We start from the raw sequence: 21,413 nt of genomic DNA on the forward strand, positions 1-21,413 counted from the left end.
ACTACAGCTCTTTCAAGCAGTTCCTAGACATGGTTCACAAGGTGCATGAGCCAGGAGCTGGTCCCAGTAGGCAGCATGGACATGCGGTCAGTCCAAAGAGTTTGGCTGCACGACCATGAGTTGAGCTATCTCAACTGCTCTACTAGGAGCACAATCAGCACGAAGTACTAGCAGGTCACCTCTGGACTGAAACACTTACAAGCTATACATGCTGGAATAAGGTGTGTGTATTTCTAATACCTTCCTGGTAACCCAGTCCCAGCCTGCATGAAAGCCCCTTTATTGAAAATCCAAACTACAGCCAAGTGGAAAATCTATGTGCTTTCCATGTTTTCCTTGTTTTTCTTTCTCAGCACTGATTTGGTTTAAAGGAGATAGGTAATAAAGTTATGTATGAATGCTATGTATTTGCACGCCGCTTTTAAACTAGGAGCCAAATGTCATGATTTCTTGTGAGCATGGAGTGTGCATTTGGGTATGTAGGAAAGAAGGAGTGAATATAGAGCAATCTTTCTGCATACAAGCAGAAAGAATCAGCAGCTCCGCTGCTTCCCATGCAGAGCAAAGAGAAAGCATTGCTTTGCCTCTGGTAGCTTTGCTGAAGAGAACCTTAGGGCACAATGGCCATCCAAGCTACAAGCTGGCTGCTGCAAGGAATCCCCGGCAATCCCAACACTGCAGAAACCTGGCTGCATCGCCCACTCTCACAGCAACTTCTGATGGAGGCCTTCTTTTCATTACTCTGATTTTCAAGAATCGTAATTAGCCCTGGGGAGGGACTCTTCATTAGGGACTGTAGTGATAGGACAAGGGGTAACGGGTTAAAACTTAAACAAGGGAAGTTTAGATTGGATATAAGGAGGAAATTCTTTCCTGTTAGGGTGGTGAGGCACTGGAATGCGTTGCCCAGGGAGGCTGTGAATGCTCCATCCCTGGTGGTGTTCAAGGCCAGGTTTGATGAAGCCTTGGGTGATCTGGTTTAGTGCGAGGTGTCCCTGCCCATGGCAGGGGGGTGGGAAATAGATGATCTTAAGGTCCTTTCCAACCCTAACTGTTCTATGATTCTACCTCAGCACCCGGTCAGCTATTACCCAGTTCTCAGCTAAGAAAGCTGATGTGCTGATATTACATGACTTTTTCTAATGGCGCAATTAGCTACCAAGCAGAAACAGAAATCAGGGGATTTGAAAACTGGTTCATTACTCCAATGATGAGACTCACATTCTCAGACATAAGCAACAGGACAAGCCTCTGGCAAGGCCAAGCGCACTGAGAACAAACGTGGTTTTCTCATTGCGGAGTGAGGGAGGGAAGGGAAATCTGTGTGAAGGACACGTGAATATCAACCACAAATCAAGACTACCATCAGGTCAGTATCAGAAACAGAAATGGTCATTGTTCTGTAGTTCCCAGTTCTCAGAGCACAGCAGAACTTGTGGAGCACTGCTCTGACACACCTGCCTTCCAGACCCACCTCAGGCACGGGGGTCAGACCCACAAGCAGGAGAGCTTCCTGCCAGCCAGACAAGAAGGTGTTTGGTATGGGAACACTGTGCTCCTGTCAAAGTGGAGCTACAGTGCAACACAAAGCACACAAGACGTTTGTGGGGTGAAACAAGGGAAGGGAAAGAGGCGGGCTTTTGGGATTCATGACTACAGTGCTCTGTGGAAAAGAGGGGCACATGTGTCCAGAACTATTAATGTATTTTTATTAGACAACAATGGAGCAAAGCACTCTAATAACAGAAGGAGCTTGGTTTTCTCTGTGTCCATAACACTATCTAGGCATCTAAGCATTAGAGGTGCCTGGGTTCTACAGAGCCTCCACTTGTTATTACAAAGAATGAAAAGCAGAGAGCTCAGAGGACTCTTCAGGTCATTTAAGTCTGCAATCTCACCCTTTGACTTCACCTTAATCACCTCTCAGAGATGTCTGTGCAACCTGTTCATAAAGTCCTCCAAAGAAGCAGATCACAACCTTTACAAGAAATTCTGTTGCAGAGCAATTCTGCATTGCTCCTGGAAAGGATTTATTTACTGATCTCCCATGGACTGCCTTTGCAAACACTTCTTGTCCTTGAACCGGATGAGTGAATCCAGATGAGACTAATGTAATCGCATAAATGGAAGAATTACTCATCAGCTAGCTGCCTCTTTGCCAGCCATGGGCTAAGGACCAGTTCTCAATAGCATGAGACAGGCATAAATCCTAGCTACTCAAGCCTTAAAAGGTGTCATCCTCAGCCTCCAAGAACACTGGAACCTGTTCTGGAGAAGTGGTGTCACCTTTGCTTACTGCAGAGACACACAGAATCAGTGAATGTCCATTCTTCTCTTCCATGAGATGTAACACATTTTAAGCACTTCTGAAGTTTTTGCAAATGCAGACTCTAAAGTGGAACAGATCAAAAGTGAACAATCTGCCTCAGAACAGTAAAGGAAAACTGAGAGGGGAGAAAACACAGCTGAAGCCTGTGTTTCTCACTGTGTTTACTGTGAAACTGTGTTTCAGTTAAATAGGTTTAACTGAAGCCCCCAAATACAAAGAAACCAAAACTGAACTATAAATGAAGACACAGATCCATTCATCCTGCATAACATCAATAAAACATACATTTAAACTTTAATTAAGGAATAATCCTGGAGTTGGAGAGCATAAAAACCCCACAAAAGAAACATTCAAATACACAAACGCAGCATTTTGGTGATGGGGACCAAAAGACTTTTGCGAGAGAGCAATTGCTGGTGGTTCTGAAATGTTTTGGGCCAACTGGACAACTGCATGCCTTTATCACTCTGCTTTGGTTGAAAATTCTACAAAAGCACTGTACTTTTCCTGGCCTCTCCCGCACTGGTGGTGAGACACGGCTATTCCAACAAGGAGAGGATTCAGGGTGGGAGCAGTCTGAGCTCAGAAACATGAGTTCTAAATTGTGTGTGTTCTGCCACCCTCTGTTAACAGACAGCATCCATGGCCAAGCGCAGTAGTAACAAACGAACTGCAAACACTTGGCAAAGGGAAGATAAAGATATTACTGATCAGAACATGTGGAAGGAGAAACCTTGTGTCAGCAGTGAATGAACTGTGCTACGCTAACAGCCAGTGCTGTGCAAGCCAAGCATATTTCATAGGCAAAGGTAGCACAAAGGAGGAAGAAGAAAGCAGACAGTGGTATAATGGAAAGAGATCTTTCTCCCTTAGGACCACTGTTCTGAGGGATAAAATCCAGTGTGGTATCTTTGTGTGGGGTCACTCACTACTTTCACTTGGCGTGGTGCCCACTAGTAACAGAGTGAATGCCTAATGTATATTCTACACACCCGCTGAGCATCAAATGGGACTGAGTGACTTCCAGATGTCATTTTTATGGTCAATTCGCAGCTGACAAGTAATCCACATGTGTATGTATTAGTGCTGAGGTTAACAATTTGTGCCTCTTTCTACTTTGGTAGATGAGTCCAATCCAACTCAAAAGATATGTATGTATTAACTCAGCAATGCCACTTAATGCTCTAGAGATCTATTTAAGATGGCATTACAGGAGGACAAACACAACTCCACTGTCACTTAGGGAAGGAAATAGTTGTCATTTTGCTGGAACTTTTTCAAGAAGAGTTGACAATTCAGAATATGGCTTTTTACTTTCTAAGTAATGGGCAATAGTCTGGAAAAGCAATAAAATAGTTTCCTTTCATAACATTTATACCTTTAGGTAAGCGGCTACTGCTGTCGGCAAAGGACTGAAAGGATGAAAATCAGGAGGAAAAAAGATGTAAGCTTTCACCCATCTTGGCATCTTAGTATATCAAATTTAAGGCAACGGAGGTGAAACCATGAAGAATTATAATGACCTGAGCAGAAGCTAAGCAGTTTGGGTAGGTGAGATGTGTCTGCTGCTGCACTGCACAGCTATGTATGCAAAAATGAACTGTAATTCATGTGTATAAGAACTCAACGTCATGAGAAGAACTGCAGCGGCCCGGCAGTAAATGTGAATTATGGCCTTGATGTAAGTCCTGTTACAAGTATTTTGCTTGTATTGGGCCCAACCTGTTTCTACAAAGGGACAGAAAGAAGTGCAGTACAACACTCCTCCCTCACCCCAGCCTTCATTTACCCCTGGGTTGTCAACTGCTGCGATTACCAACAGTGGCCACTCCTTTTGCCCATAATGAGATGGATTCTTTACATTCTGTCCTACCTTTCATGCTTGCTCTGGAGAAGCCATAATTTGCCCCAAATTTTATCTAAACCAGTTCATAAATGCAAACAGAACAGCACTGTTCTCATGAGCCTCATTAATACAAATTGCCCTAAAAGTCACAGTCACGTTGCACTGTTTCCGCTGTATTTACAAAAGGGAAAGCATTAAATCACAATGCTCTATTTCATTTGGAAATACATGCACAAATGCAAAGGAATTCCTCAGTGGCTATACTGAGGAAAGGTTTATTCTGCAGCTGTAGCCTCAATTATGCTTGACATCCATAACTAAGTACTTCAGTTTCAAGGGGTTTTTCACTGGCAATGTTACATTTCCATATAAAATGTGTGACATTCTGCCCTTTTACAGTTTTATGTGAACATTAACTTTATGAATTTGCTTTCTGCCTCCCCCTTCTATAACGACTTCTGCCAACAAGTAAAAAAACCACACTGACATTTATCTTGAAAAGCTATTTGAACACAACTTAATGTTTATTCTTTTCCTCATCGTCTACCAGTGAATGTGATATGAATTAACATATTTAAACCCCCTTAATTAAAAATGTGAAAGCTTTCTAGACTTTACATATCAACTGTGACCTATACAAGTTACAGTAATGCGTGTTCTCACAGAGGAAAGGGGGCCTGGCCCTGCTCCCATTGTCATGGAGACCAATATACTTACTATGTGAGGCCAAATGAGCACAGAAAAAGAAATGGATGCAACTATGACAGGTTCAGTGTCTGAAGTGGGAGAAAAATCTTGCCCACACTGTCTTCCTTCTTGCAAGATATAGGAAGCTTTAAAGTTAAATGACAGCAATGGAAAGGAGCTTTGAGACAGAGAGTTTTTGATATTACATGACATGCAGGTGCTGTGTGACAGGCAGTCTGCTCCGAAATGCTTGCTGGGTTTTTGGTTTATGGTTTTTTTTGGTGTTATTCCCTGGAAGTGCTGGATCACTTAGCAAAGCACATAGACTAGGTACACAGCTGTAAAAACACTCCATCTTGGGCTTTGCAGATAATCAGAGACACAGACACACAGCCCACTGTTCCCCTCACGTGGTTCTGGGGCTGCCTGTAGGTTCAAGACACAGGAGATGCTTCTTTCTCTACTCACATCACATTCAATCCCCTCTCACTGTGACAACACAAAGCAAACTCACCCCAATGTGCTCAAAGAGAAAACAGCTTTTGTCCTGCCACCTTCCAAACCTTTCTTCCCCCTGCTAAAGGAAGGTGCTGACATGTCATTTCACTGCGCCCCTAATGATAACCTTGTGGAAACCAAACCAAACACAAAATAATCCTCCCCTGGATTCCTCCAAAACCTGCCAGAAGCAGATCTGGGACTCTTCAAACACCTTATCAGGAAGAAATTTTCTGCTTTCTCCTGTAACAGCAATAGCAGAAGTCAAACTTAGCAGAACTACTCAGTCATTACACCTTGTTTTGACAAGCTGCCGTAGAGATGACAGTCCAGATTTAGGACAACCTCAGAGAACAGCCAGTCTAAACCAGGATCAGATGGCAACGCCTCTTTCCAAATAACTGTCCCATTCTAAAACGTTGCTGTGAAAAGCAGTGACTTTGTTTCAGACTATTGGTTGTTACTGACTTCAGCTCTTTTAAAAGAAAATAATCTGTTGTCTCCCTTAGACATGCAATAGTTTGACACTCTCTAAGGAAACTAAGACTTAACGCTAGGAATCTAGTATTCATCAACGTTACTGAGAACTTTAGGGTTTTCCTTAAAGTTCTCAGTAACGAAAGACCATTTAGGGATAACTGAACTGGATTTCTCTCAGACAGTGATGCTCTGGTGAATCAATCCCACCTGCCCAGCTGCCATGTACACATTGTCCACTGAACTTCTACCCCTCCTTCCAAATACCCCACTCTGTCTTCAGAAACTTCAATGGTGAATGGAAACTCTCTGAAATGACTCATGTTCCTCTTCTTGGAACACATTTAAAAGGTTGTTTTGGGCAAGTATTTTTGTACCTCCTAAGAACTCACTTCTGCAATGTCTGTCAGCTGAATACTCATTCTTGGTATTTTACAATTCTCTTTAGAGCTCTACAACACAGCAGAGTGCAACACCATCCCCACACACAAGAAACACGATTTATATTTTTCTCAATGCTTAGTCAAAATAATGAAGTCATAAAGAGATCCAATGGCCAGGATCTCACACCAGAAAGTTTGAAAAGGAAATCTGGTACAAATGCTTCATGATGAAAGCGATTAATCATTTGAACAGCTTATCCGAGAATGCGGTAGGTTTTCTGTCAGGTGATGCCATTAAATCCATATATTTTTCCAGAAGACATGCTTTAATTCATCCAGAAGTTATGGAAATCAGTGCAGGATTATTAGGTGAAGTTCTATCATCCCTGTCAGGCAGAAAATCACTCATTCAAAATGATCCTTTTTTAGATTTCAGTTTTTCTGACTCGCAGACATTTTCTGGGCTAAAGCTGAGCTCAGGCAGAGCCAAGATTATGCTTGCTACAGAGACAGTGCCTCCCTCAGCATTTGGGATCAGACTGTTAAAATGTGGTTTTGAGGTCCTTTTGGACTCCTCAGTACCATCAGGTGTGCGAATAGCAACGGCTGTGGAAAACCCGGTAAAAAATGAAACACAGAGTATTGCACACAGCCCTGGTCACAGGGATCCACGTATTTGCAACCTCCAGGCTGAACTACTGCAATCCTCACTATGCGGGAAGGAAACTGCAGATGTTGGGTTCCCCCAGCAGGGACCAGAAAAGCCCATTTAATGGCCAACCCAGGACACTGCACACACCAGTCTGTGGTCCTACCCGCTGGGCTGGGATCCCTTTGCCAAAGTAACACAGTGTGGAAAGCGTCTGCCCTAATTAATATCCCAAAGGTCTGTCCCACGTTACCTGTGAAACTGCCTCTTCCTCCATTTGGCTGCTGCAGGCAAGCTATAAAGGAAGGGTTGCAAGGAGGAAATCCTTCCACAAAGTATGTACCTCTGACCACTTCTAATGGACCCACAGAGAACAGTAAGCCTACTGATGGTTGGCTTGGCCTTACCCCTCCTCAACATCTGGATGGATCTGTGAACTGGAAGAGGTTTGTACATGCCAGAGCAATTCACTCATCCACTGAGAGCTTCCTAAATTACCACCTCTCTGTGTCCAGCTATGAACACCAGCAGTGCACAGACCCGTGCAGTGCTCCTCCAAGGCATCCTATTACAACTTGTATGCTGGAAGACAGACTGGGCTCTTCCACAGGCAGCACTCAGCTGCTCCCCTCCATTCCTGGACTGGAGGGTTTTCCTGCTAGCTGGATTGTGGGTTTTAAGCTGAGCACAATAAAGGTCCAGAACCATACAATGTCGAGCAGGTAGGTGCTTATTAACCAGTGCCGCCTCCAAGCTGTGGGGCGTGAAAACCTTTGTGGGAAGTAAAGTAATGTACTCTGTTTGCACAGTCATGACTTCATCCCCTTCTGTTTGACCCAGTGCACAGAGGAAAACAATAATGTGTTTAAATTTAACTGTCTCCTGTATACCAACAGATATTCTTCCTGCCCTATTAAACAAAGACTTTTACTGTACATTAATCCCACTGGAAAAAGAGAACAACCACAGCTGTGGGTATGACTAATGACTGACCCAGACTGTTACAGATGGCAAACAAATTGTGTCAGAAAAATCTGCAAAGTTAGCTCTTTTTTCAGGCCACTACTGTATAGATGAAAGTACAATTCTATTGGAAAAGAAACAGAGATTTCTACTTACTGATACAAGAAATCAGATCATTAAATCTTTCCTTAGGAAAGACAGGATTTTCCAGCCCTCGGAAATAGAGCTTCAGTACTCCAGCAACTGAGTTAATGTCATGGTTACTTTGGTCATCTGCCAAAGGATTTTCACCTTAAAAAGCAAATAAAGTGAATGAAACACACATGCAGGAGCATTCTTGCATGCAACATTTTTGTGAGTGACACTTTGGGGTTTTTTTGGTTTTAGTGTGTGGGAGGTGCAAGGCAAGCATTCAAGTAAGATAATAAACACTGACTTAGAAATCCCAGGCTATGATTAAACTAAACCCGGCAGCCTAACTAAAGCTTCCTTTAAATTACATAACTGAGTGATCCGGTCCTGAACTTCCAACTAGGTATTCACAGACATGTTGTGATTTACAGTGAGCAAAGTAAAAAAGCCGAATGTTCTGAATTGACTAAGGTTTTGCAGACTGTTCTTTGACAAACTGAGTTAGAGACCTCTCTGAATTTGAAACCTGTCTTCATTCTGAAAAATTAAAACATTCAGGAATATGTGCAACCATTTGGTGAAAACACTGTTGAGGAACTGGAACCCTAAACTGAAAACATCAGCCATGACTGAACCACGTGTCATTTAAAAGACTTAATCTTTGTTCTGAAACACTTTAAAATGTATGTATCTTCCAGAAGAACACTGGAATAAACACTGGGATAAAACACCATTATTATTCCAGAATAACAGTGGAATAAACAGTTAATAGTAAGGTAGACTTAGAAGCTGGAAGTGGCTTCACTTAGCATGTAAAAACAGTTGCCTCAAGTATCTTGTCAAAGATGAGATCAGGTTTAACAAGATACGTAACTAATCCTGAGGAGAACAAATACTGTGCGTATGTTTTTCATGCTTTTAGTCACCAGACTTACTGCTCCAAGGGTTTTCTCATTAGCAGATGAGCTGCAAAAGCTTTTTGTGGAAATTAAAATCCCACCTGCTATGAGCCAACAAAAAAGAATGCAAAATCAAAGAAACCCCAAGTAACTAGTATTGTTTTAACCCAATTAGGGGATTGATGGATCCTGGCTCCCCTTGCAGAGCAATCCTAGGCTGGGTGTTGCAAGCCACTCATGTTTAAAATCTGTTTTCACTTCCCAGTATTTTCCCCATAATTCCTCCTCTGGGGCTGGAGTTTCCTTTGGGAGTGAAAACAGTTGTTGAAAATGGAACGACTCTTTTACAGCCTGTATTCTCATTGGTTGTGATGCCACTTTGGCAGAGGGACCAGAAGGCTGAGCTGTTGTATTCTACAAGATCAAGTAACAGGTTCTCAAACTGCATTAAGTAGTCTCTTGAATCTAATTCAAAACCATAACCTTCCATGTCTGAGTGTCTTGAACACAAAATACAGACAAACTACTGTTTGCAGTTTATCATTAACAAAAGACTGAAGCTTACAGCTGATTCATGAGTCATACGCCTCATCTAAACAAGATGAAAAACAACCTCACGCTCCTAGAACATTAACAGGGGAAAAACATGTACATGTCATCATTATACTTCATCTTTAAGCATACGACAGTGCAAAGTTTTAGGTGCAGTACACAAAGTGCATACAAACTGTTTAAACAGCCAAGAAAGTAATTAGAATTTAAAAGGGTTTTGAATGTCAGATATTAAGGTGCTCAAATAAATGAAAATGGCAATTACCTCTCTCAAATGAATTCTTAATATCATTGACTTCTACCTGGGAACCAGACACTCTAAAAATTCCCTGATGCTGAAGACCTGCAGCAAAGATGGGAGAGAGCGGTGAGAAGTTAATCTAGTTTACAAACTACTTTTGATGTCTGTTTTAAAAACAAAGCTGTGGTGGTAAACACGTTATGCAAAAGATACACAAAAAAGTCAGGGCAATAACGAAATGATATAGGATGCTTCAGAGCTTACCATATAAATTGATAAATCTGATACAGCTTTCCACGATGAGAGGAATGACTTGTCCTGAATCCTGTAAAAATAAGAGCAGAAAGAGTAAACTGCAGATCGGAAAGAGGAAAACTCCATGCTCTGGACTGAATGTGAATGTGCATTTTCCTGGTCAATCCAGATGGACATACAGTGCTGGCAAAAAATATATATGAGAAAAATAATTTCTAACAGAGTTCTCTTCCCATGTAGGGACAGAGGGAAAGGAATGGGTGAAAAGAAAGGATTATGGTTCTTGGTTAAAGTCACTGAATTGGGAAATTCAGAGACTTCATTATCTCTGCCACAGTATCTGGCTAACACTGTATGTGACATCTAAGCTCATGCATGTGTTTTAGATTTTTGAAGCAAAATGAGTTAAAGCAGTGAATTTGCTTTTTAAAAAGTTTATTATTAAGAATAATAAAGAAGATGATCCCTCTGCATCCATTTAACTTACCTTTCTTTTCTTCCTTTGCCCAGAGAAGCTGTGGCTGCTCCATCCCTGGCAGTGTTCAAGGACAGGCTGGACAGGGCTTGGAGCAACCTGGTCTAATGGAAGGTGTCCCTGCCCAGGGCAGGGGCTGGAACGGGATGATTTTTAAGGTCCTTTCCTCCCCACACCATTCTGTGATTCTATGATTCCTGGTGGAGAATGGACCTAATTCCTCAAGGTACCCATTTTTACTTTTTGCTTTTGGTAAAAAATATTGATCACAAACCGCTGACAAGTCCTTTTCTGGACCTGCTGGGCTATCAGAAATGTTCTTGTAGAAGAGACACCAAAGGACATTGCATGGAGTACCAGGTGTCTCCCTCCTGATCTGAGAACGCTCCTACATGCTCTGCTTATTCATGTGTCCTAACGTCGTGCAGATGAGTGCCTGGTATGTTGTTTCAGGCTGCTCTGACCAGTGGGTGATGAACTATAGCCACTTTGAGTTGAGCAGGTGGTTCAGCTGTCTCTTCCATAAGCACAAAGGTATTGGGAAAGGGGGGGTCACAGCCTACACCTCCCTGCCTGCAACTGATTTGATCTGTAATCAAAGGTGCTGGTCTTCACCATGTTACAGCAGCAGGTCTATAGCTACCTCTCCAGTTAGGCAGTGTTTTAATAAAGGAGAAAAAAGGCTTCTTTTAATGGGAGGGGGAGAAGATGATGATAACGGTAATTTTCAGTGAGTTATTTGTCTTTCTCTTTTAAACTGCTGATTCTTTTCAAAAGAACCATCACAGTCCTTCATCTGTGTGTTTTGGCACTTAAAAAAAAAAAGGATGTTTTAACCCAAGCACATTAATGACTACAAGTCATCAAATACCTATTAAAGACACAAATCATATGATTAAAAAGTAGTGAGAAAAGTTGGTGCTCACCCTGGAAAAATGACTGTTTCCTAAATAACAGGTACCGTTGAAATTCTTGTCTTGGAAGCTGTAATTTTTCTTTCCAAATGAATTCCAAATACGTGAGCGCTCAGAGAACTGACTAATCCATGTGAAAGTTTAATATAAAACCAGTGTGCATTACGAAGCCGTGAATTCAAAAGCACCCTGTAACTCAGAGTACCCATCTCCTTTTACAAACTAGTTCTTCATTTTCATGCCCAATTACACTAATGGGAAGTTTATGAATGAAGCCCAAGTAGAAGAAAAGCCAACTACTAAAAAAAGTGGTTTGAAAAACAACACACAGTGAAGCAATGAAACAATGTGCTTCCTGAGCTAACCTAACCCCTGATTGCCTGTGTACTCCATGTGGGTTTAGTAGGGCTTACAAAAGGCTGTACTGCTAATTATGCTGTTTAAATTGTAGCTTGTTTGTCTTTTAACTTAAAACCTGGCAAAGACTGGCGAGCCACGAACTGGGAATTGTCTGGATGAACACTGGTATTTTGCATTGTGTCATGATTCAGTAACAGCTGGATAACCCCCTTTCCAACCCAACCCCCCCACCACCCATGAAACAGGTCAGTTACTAAGCCCAGCAATACTGTCATGTTCACCAACACTGAGCAGCCTGGCTCTCCGGAAAAACCCCAGAGTATTATAAAACATGCACAACATGCACCCATATCTCCAGAGAGTACATTGGTTCATGCAAAGAATGTAAAGCCTTGGAAAAGACACTGTTTGCAGTAAGAAATTATAACAAAATCAATTATTCTCATATCTGGTTTGGGAGAATCTGCTCAGAACCATGCACAACTTCGTGGTTAAGTAATTCCCTGAAATAATCCCCTGGAATGATCTGAACTAATTGGATTTTGGATCTAATGACAGGAAAATAATTTGAAGTAACAATCTGTGTTGGTCAAATGTCAAGAACAGTGACCCTACCACTGCTGTGAATTAAATCTGATGCCTGTAGTCAGCAAATGTATGTTTGGCACTACTTATAATTCATTATGATGCAAAAACATACCAAAAAGCAATTTTGTGCAATACTGTATCTCACTAGCTGTTGTCCTTTCGTGCCTGTCAAACTAACTCATCCCTATCAGGGATGACATGGTCTTTGGGCAGGGGTGCTTTCCTAGTTAGCTCCCACACTGGCAAACCTGTCATAAGTCTACCAGCTTTCTTTTCCTCTTTCCTTTTGAACAACTAATTATGTAAGATTCCACTCCCAAGTAAGCCCTGTCACCCACATTGCCATGTAACATAACCCTTTCCTCTGCGAGGGAAAATGACAGAGTACCATTTCTCTGTGCTTCTTTAATCCAGGGCCTTTTTGTTGGGGGAGTTTCTGCTTCTTTGCTTACTCTCATCCTTGAGTGAGAAACTGTTCATGGTATTAATCTCTTGCATCATGGGATGATTTCCTGAAAAGTCTTTCTTTGCACCTCACAGCACTGCCTGCATCATAATAATGCCTTTCCCCGTAGTTGTACCAAGGATGGCTGAAAGCTCAGTTCAAAGACACATAAACTGCTATGGTGCCACTGAGCACAGAATTTGTTTTGCACAATATTTGCTGGTAGTTATTGCACAGAAAGAATTAAAAACCCTTGTCACATTCAGACCCAGCTCAGAGAGCTTGCAGTCAGGGATTTAATTCACTGCATCTATACATGTACTGTTTTAAAGATAGATTATATTAAGATTTCTTTCCCTTAGCTCTGCCAGCTGGTGTCCAGAGGCACTGACTGTGATGGGCAGGTGCTTGTTAATGAATATGGAACAGCCGTCATTTAAAACCACGATGACACCAGAGTTGAGCTCTGGTTCAGTTTTGCCTGTTGTACACCCATTTCTTAATGCAAACTTGTCCCTCCAGGTCTTTGAAAGAACTAATTTTGAGCCAGGCGTGAATGCAACCCAAGAGCAAGGTGGAAATGGTTCTTGTCACCAGAACTATACCTGATGTCTTGTGTGAGAGTTCCTTCGGCCTCGGCTAGAAGCATTATTAGAAATAAAAGTATGAAAAAGAAGAAGATAGTAAATACAGCAAAGATACAGGATCCAGAACAGCGGTGATCACAATTTCACACAATATAATAAATTCCTAAAGTCATAGGAAATCAAAAGCTGGATATCAAACCCAGGGTAATACTGCTTCTCCAAAGACTTTGAATAATGAACGTAATGAAAATGGCAAGCAGGAAATTGTGCTAAGTCATGGGATGCACCACTACATCCTATCTTCTACATGATGCTAAGTTTCCTATTAAAACCAGGCTGCCAATACTGTCCCTACTTGATTAACAAAATCGTAGGGAGGCTAATGTGAGAAATGGATCCCCCTCTTTCCCTCTGACTTCAGGAAGTATTATATTGATCAACCGGGAAAGAAAAGAGCCCCAGGACAGACTTATACATAATGATCTGCCTCAGCTCACGTGAGGTGGTGACCATTATAGTAAGAAGTGTTGAGATCAGCCACTGGGGTGGCTGGTGCCAGTACCTTGATGAATGACTCCAAGTCACCATTAAACAACTTAGCACTATACTGTGATCGGGGTCTGGGCTTCCTGTGTTTCTGGGGCTTAGGGGGAAGATTTGGAGGCCTAAGGGAAGGGAATATGATTACTGAGAAAGGTAGAATTAAGTCACACAATAAAATGAAACATCCGTAAGGTCATGACAAAACAACAGAACACTGTAAAGGGAAAAATAAACAGAGAACTTGTCAAGTAAAGACTTTCCATCAAATTTAAATCTAACAGTGATTAAAAAGTGGAGAAAACCTCCATTAAAACAATGTTACTTATGGATAAATTACATACTTTATGAATCCAAGCTTTGCAGTTTTACCATAAACATTTATTCCAAACACTGCACAATCGGAATGACCTTTTTTTTCTATTGTGGTCATGCATGAAATGTGCAGCCAGCACTGGAATTCATCCTGCCAGCTGCAGCAGAACACAGGCCACTCGAAGCACCTCTTATCAAGCAGAGAAGTTGCTTCATGCTGGAGAAGCTTCAAATGGAAATCAAAACTGCTCAGCACTCTCCTAAAATGCTTCAAAGCCAAACCAGCTGCATTTTCAACTGGAGCCAGGAAGGTTGAACAGCTTTAGCCTTCAACATCCAGCCATCAACATCTTCACACAAGAAAAGAAACACCTTGCAAATGAGCTAAAGGAATGACAAAAATACAATCAACTTGAAACAACTAAACAAAAGCAGCATAAAGCAAAAAAACCCAGAAAAGTAAGAACACCCAAAACTTTGGGCTGCAAATGTTTACCCAGTGTTATACATGTGATGACTACAACTGAGGTTACAGGAAATAAGTATTGTCTTCCAGGTCACAACTTATTTTGTGAATGTCATGCCAACAGCTACATGCTTCCCTAGTTCCCTGCACCAGCAGTTCAATGTTTCCACATATCTTTCAGGAATTAGCAAAACTTGGAATGTTTCAGTGGAAACAGTGAGGACCAATAATGCACAGAATACTAAAGAGGGGGACTTTGGTCTGTTTGGGTACTACCTGCTACTTTAGAATCATCTCTAAGGATATCCTCTTCCCTTGTACAATTTAACTTGGACATTTCCATTTGCACGTTTTACAGTGTGGAAACATAACTGAACCTTGGGCAACAGGCAGGTTCCAGCTGACGTGGGGGAATTGGTGCTGAGGCAAGCCCTATTCCCTGAGTGTTTCTTTCTCATAGTGATCAGCTGTGAGAAGATAGGAGAGGAGATGGCTTCAAGCTGCTCCCCATTTTACTAAGGTAAAATCATTGCCTAAATCCATCATCATCTTTCAGTTGCTTCGACAGCAGGGAATTTAGGATGATGTGAGCATGAAGAGTCCCCTGCTTTGGAGTCAAGAAAGCAAATGTTCTTCATTAGACATAAGCTTAAGCTTACTGGCTTCCATGCATTCCTGGTAGCATCTGGGAGCAGAGTTTAAGCCACAGGTTTCACAATTAATGTCAGCAATTTGGAAGGATGCTCTGATTTGTTACTGCTTTTTAACTGGGGTTATGGAAAGAAAGGAAGTAAGTCCAAATTCACAGAGCTAAAATAGACCATGGAGTAGTGGGAGAAAGGCTAATTTGAAGTCTGCAGGGATATCCCCAGGAATATGGGGACCAGGCAGAAGAAATTACACAAAACCAAGTGAGCCAGCAAAGGCAGAGTCAGAGCCAGATTCAAACTTCTTATCTGGAGGTCAAGACTCTTATCTACTTATTTATTTAATTCAAAGATGAGGCGTGGTGGCAAGGTCATTCCATTGGGAAAGCAAGGAGGAGGAAGAGAAGGCATTGAGCAAGGATGTATTGCATGGAAAGGGAAGAGTAAGACCAGGAAAGCTGGTCTGGATGTTCCTGCTGTCACCAGCACCATCCACAGAAGCACGGTGCCCATAGCAGTGATAGGACTGCATCAAAAGAAACATGACCAGCAGGTTGAGGTAGGTGATCCTGCCTCTCTGCTCTGCTCTTGTGAGACCTCCCTGGAGTATTGTGTGCAGTTCTGGTGTCCTCAACATAAAAAGGACATGGATCTGTTGGAACAAGTCCAGAGGAGGCCACGAGAATGATCAGGGGACTGGAGCACCTCCCGTATGAAGACAGGCTGAGAAAGTTGGGGCTGTTCAGCCTGGAGAAGAGAAGGCTGCATGGAGACCTCATAGCAGCCTTCCAGTATCTGAAGGGGGCCTACAAGAATGCTGGAAAGGGACACTTCATCAGGAACTGTAGTGATAGGACAAGGGGTAATGGGTTCAAACTTAAATAGGGGAAGTTCCTTATATCAGTTAGATATAAGGAAGAAGTTCTTTACTGTGAAGGTGATGAGGCACTGGCACAGGTGGCCCAGAGAAGTAGTGACTGCTCCATCCCTGGCAGCACTCAAGGCCAGGTTGGACAGAGCCTTGGGTGAGATGGTTTAGTGTGAGGCGTCCCTGCCCATGGCAGGGGGGTTGGAACTTGATGATCTTAAGGTCCTTTCCAACCCTAACTATTCTATGATTCTGTAACACACTGTCCTGGGTTTAGCGGCAGCAGTCATTTTTTCTCAGTGGCGCCCCACGCCACTGCCCGGAACACTATCCTGGGCCTTGAGAAACACATTTTGTGGCGACACGGCACCCCAGAGAGAATTGAGTCAGACAACGGGACTCATTTCCGGAATAACCATATAGATGGGCCCGTGATCGAGGGGTGGAAGGAGAGGGTGAATCGAGTCAGTTTGCTGAGGTGAAAGCCATCCAGCTGGCCCTGGACATTGCTGAACGAGAAAAGTGGCCAGTACTTTATCTCTATACTGACTCATGGATGGTGGCAAATGCCCTGTGGGGGTGGTTGCAGCAATGGAAGCAGAGCAACTGGCAACGCAGAGGTAAACCTATCTGGGCTGCTGCACTGTGGAAAGATATTGCTGCCCGGGTGCAAAACCTGGTGGTGAAGGTACGTCATGTAGATGCCCATGTACCCAAGAGTCGGGCCACTGAGGAACACCAGAACAACCAACAAGTGGATAAAGCTGCTAAGATTGAAGTGGCTCAGATGGACTTAGATTGGCAACATAAAAGTGAATTATTTTTGGCCCGGTGGGCCCATGACCCTTAAGGCCAACATAGCAGAGATGCAACATCGAGATGGACTCATGATCGAGGGGTGGACTTAGCAATGGACACTACTGCCCAGGTTATTCACAAGTGTGAACACTGTACATAGCCTCTCCTGTTCTGAAAGACTGTTACAAGAGATGGAGCCTGACATCATGGACCAGATGGACTCAACAGCTTTATAGGGACTGACCCATGCACTACGATGAGAGTGCACTTAGATAAGAGTGATGGTATATTGAAAATGTAGGATCTGAGCATGACGTGAATGGTATGGAATAAGGGGTGGATAATGTCCTGGGTTTAGCAGCAGCAGTCATTTTTTCTCTTTCTTGGTAGCTGGTGCAGGGCTGTGTTTTGACTTTCAGCTGGGAACAGAGCTGAAAAACAATGATGTTTTGGTTTGGCCAAGGACTTTGTGGGCCTCATGCTCTGCCAGGGAGGAGGGGAGCCGGGAGGAAGCAGAGACAGGACACCTGACCCAAACTGACCAAAGAGGTATTCCATACCACAGCACATCATGCCCAGGAGGTAACTGGGAGTTACCCGGAAGGGCGGAGTGGACTGCAGGGTTGGAGGAGGTATCGGTCGGTGCTTGGTCGGGCTGGGGGGGGCGAGTTATCGGTCGTGGTGTTGTATTCTCTTTCCTTGTTATTTCCTTTATCATTATTATTATTGGTGGTAGCAGCATGATTTTTGTTATACCTTAGTTACTAAACTGTTCTTATCTCAACCCGTGGGAGTTGCATTCTTTCTGATTCTCCTCTCTGTCCCTCCAGGAGTAAGGGGAGGGCAAGAAACAGGGGGGGAGTGGGTAACAAGCTGTCTGGTTGGGTTAAAACCACGACACACACACAAGTGGCAGCTGCAAATTCAGTTGCCATTGCCCCCAGCAGTCTGATACCCTGGGGGCTGCAGTGCTCCTCTGTGTTTGTGTCTGGAGGCATTACAGAAATGAAAAAGTATGTACTATATAAAACATGGAGATCTAACACTGTATCCCTTTTACTTCTGTGAATATATAGACACATTTAAGTACTGAACACATGGATGCTGGGGTGGGCAGGTATTCCTGTCCAGAGCTATGTTAACAAAGATGCAGCGTATCCCCTAAATTCATCTCTGTATTAGGTTCTTCTGAACTATGTATCCTGACAAAGTGAATTACAAGCCATGAGAGGCAAGGTATCTCTAGCAACTGAAAAATACTTATTTTCTAGCACCAAAAAGCACCCTGCAACTTCTAAATTTGATGTGTGATTCACAAATACTTTTAAGGATCTCCCAGCTTTGCTGACCCTTAGACACTGGCCTAAGCAGCTCACAAAAATGAGGAAGATGAACAGTCTTAATGAACAGCATGCTGAAACAGAAATGCTGAATGTTAAATCACACAGGGCCTGTACACAGTTGATGGAACAGCAGCAAAAAAATGGATGATGTGTGCCTTTATGCAGTTGTTCTAAAATTTGTCATTTCTAAGATTTTATTACATTTGCAACTCTATATCAAGTCAAATAAAGCCATCTTACCTTGTTGTCATGTATTCTGCCCTGTGACCTAGAAGAGTTTAAGAAACACGAAACAATCATTTGCAGGTTTCAGGTTTTTAAATCTCAATTATTCTTGCAAGTTACTTTTAACCCCAACTTTCATGTTGCCAGCGAAAGATATGTAATTCTACAACAAACAGGGCAGTGCAGTTATCTACCATCTCCACAGTTACATTCAAAATACAAACACAACCCATGTTATGGAACAACTTTTAAGAAGCCTGACCATATATTAAAGTCACTTAATATTGTAAATAATTTGAAGTAGAAATCCAAACAGTGCCTATTGTTTGTGCTCAAGTATTTTAGTGGCTAAAAAGTATGGAAAGTATGGAAACAGAGCTGCGCCAAGACTGGATTACATCTCCCCTTGTGCCTAAACTTGTTCAGTGCTGGAAATGCAGAGCTCTAGATCCCAACGGCTTGTGATTGACAGACTCCTTCCTCTCTTTTGTCTGTGTATTGCAGGAAAGAAATATAATGCTACCACTGGGAACCACCACAGAGAACTGCAGAGAACTGTAAAGAAAGAAAACACTGTATGCCAGGAAGGTTCCTGCATAGCTTTTGCAGAGCAACAGACCACTAAGTCAGGCATGTGCACCATGTCAGCTCATGACAATGAAAAGCAAACCAATGAAACAGTATGAACACCATGGTATGGTAAGTTCCAACCAGCCCAGTTTTCCCAAAGGGGAATGTGCCCTATTAATTTATTTGAACTCTCTGAACATGTCAGTTGGATAAAGGAAAATCAGTTGAATTAATTGACTTTGACTTTCAAAGGCGCCTGATAGGTTTCTTCACAAGAGGCACCTGGAGCAACTAAACAGCCATGGACTAAGTGGCAAAATATCCTCATTGATCAAAAACTAGTGAAGAAAAAGGAAACCAAGTCAAATTAAATAGGTTTTTTTTTTTTTTTTCATCATGACAAGAGTTAACAGTCATTTACTCAAGCCTTCCCATTAGGACCATTTATGGAATACATAATACATTTACTGATGTCCTGGGGAGATCAGAGGAGGCAGAATACTGTGCAGATGACTGAAATACTTTTGTATCAAGTCCTGACAAAACTGTGAAGCCCTTCAGAGGGGTTTAACCACATTAAGGAATGAGACACAGTGGCAAATGAAGTTCAGTATAACAGGTTCAAGATATTAGGGAAGAAAGAATTAAACACCTATGCAGCTAACAAAACTACAGATAATTACAGTGACTATGAAAACCACCCTTAGCATCACTTGTGTTAGGTCTAAGTGCACCACTCAATTTGAAAGCTTGTCACACTGCTGAGAGAATGAAAAAGAGTGGTATGCAAAACATAACAGTATGTGTCAATGTCCAGCTGCACCTGAAATACTGAAACCCCTAATCTGAATATACAGTTTGCAGAACCAGAAAAGTGGAAATCCATAGAAGGTGGCACAAAGAATAAACTCGGGGCAAAATCTCTGGCATTAATAAGACATGTAAAGATTGTTGGCACCTCTTCTAGAGAGGTGGAAAAGAGGGATGAAATAAGAGTATGTAAAATAACCTGTGACAGAAAAAGGGTAAGCAAGGAACGTCTCCCTACTCGTATAACTGAGGGAAGCCCATTGAGTTTAAGAATCTTGATAATATAAGCTAATAAAAAAAAGATGTCACAAATTCAACATCTGTGGGTTTTTAAACACATCTCTGATATTTAACAGATTAGGACAAAAACCTATTTGGGACACAGGGGCAATTTCTTCTACAACTGCTTGTTCTCTGTCTTGCATTTCCCTCTGCTTTGTTCATTTGTTCATTCAGTAGAAGAGCCTTGGGTCTGAATTAATACCAGTATCAGTGAACTTCCTATGTTTAGCATCAATTTGAGTATTTCTCATTTACTTTTCCAAATTTGTAGATGCAGACTCAGCACAGAGCATTTCATCCATCTCCCTTGTGCAGATCATGAATATCTATCTGCTGTGTCCATAAACAGCAACAGACTGTAGTAGGCTGGTGATGAACTGGAACAGAAGCCAGACACTGTCAGTGCTGTGGACACCAGATGGAAATCTGGATTTATTCAGCCTACATCCTAAAATTGTACATATTTAAGTAAAAGCAAGAGAGTGTGCCAAAGGAGACCTTACACTTCAGACAATCCTTTCCCTCTTCCCCATTCTCCCCTGCATTACTTAGCATAGTACCCTGTGTTGTCTGCTGTCTTGCTGACATGAAAGGTTCCAGAAAAGGCAGTTAGAGTGGAGCAGAAGAGCAGTTCACTTCCTACAGATTAATTTCTACACTAGCTACAGCAATAATGTTCATAATTCCACTGTAATTATATCCTTTCAATCACCCTTATTCAAGGAATGTACAGAATCCAGCTCCTCCTTCCCAGGCATGGGCATTTTAATGCATGACATACCTCAATAGAAGGGGGTTCTTGGGCATTTTAACCTGTAAGAATGATGGATTTTGCTCGAACTATCAGCTTTGAATGTACATTTTGGGTACTATTTGTATATGCTGTGATATGCTATGATGATGTGACAACAACTACATGCAAAACCACTGTGGGCAACACAGATTAACTGCTTGGGGTTACAGCTGGTGGGTCGAAGGGAACTCCTCAAACAGAACAGTCCAAGCATGCCTGAGCAAGGCAGAACAGCCCAGAGCCTATCAGCAGTTTATCACTTAGGTCACCCTGCTGAGAAGCTTTTCCTTGGATTTTCTTTCATAGTGTGTTTTCCTTATTTCTTTCCAACATGCATCCTTCTCCCTTCAGTAGATGATCATGAATTTTACCAGGCTTTCAAATAACAAACATACACTTAATTTTTCCAAATACATTTTCTGTGAGTCTTCGGAGGAAAATTGTCCTGACTAAGATCAGCTGCACATTGTTGTGTG

The 21,413-nt window shown here is 42.3% G+C and overlaps 1 protein-coding gene across 3 annotated transcripts in view; it reads right to left on the reverse strand.

Moving 5' to 3' along the window:
* SRGAP1 (SLIT-ROBO Rho GTPase activating protein 1) overlaps positions 1-21,413 on the reverse strand; it is a 143,630-nt gene that overhangs the window by 16,241 nt on the left and 105,976 nt on the right. The window contains exons 11-15 of one of the 3 annotated variants that reach the window (XM_061348516.1): positions 18,498-18,525; positions 13,299-13,332; positions 9,921-9,981; positions 9,681-9,758; positions 7,989-8,123 (exon numbers count right to left, since the gene is read on the reverse strand). In XM_061348516.1, the coding sequence (XP_061204500.1) occupies positions 7,989-8,123; positions 9,681-9,758; positions 9,921-9,981; positions 13,299-13,332; positions 18,498-18,525 (336 nt within the window). Of the gene's footprint in view, positions 1-7,988; positions 8,124-9,680; positions 9,759-9,920; positions 9,982-13,298; positions 13,333-13,842; positions 13,946-18,497; positions 18,526-21,413 lie in introns of those variants that run through there. The other 2 variants (XM_061348515.1, XM_061348517.1) reach the window with 2 other exon arrangements.

The sequence above is a fragment of the Neopsephotus bourkii genome, unplaced genomic scaffold, assembly GCF_033783945.1.
Source record: "Neopsephotus bourkii isolate Nb327-2 ecotype Australia unplaced genomic scaffold, CSIRO-AGI_Nbou_v1 NB_359, whole genome shotgun sequence".
NCBI lineage: Eukaryota > Metazoa > Chordata > Aves > Psittaciformes > Psittacidae > Neopsephotus > Neopsephotus bourkii.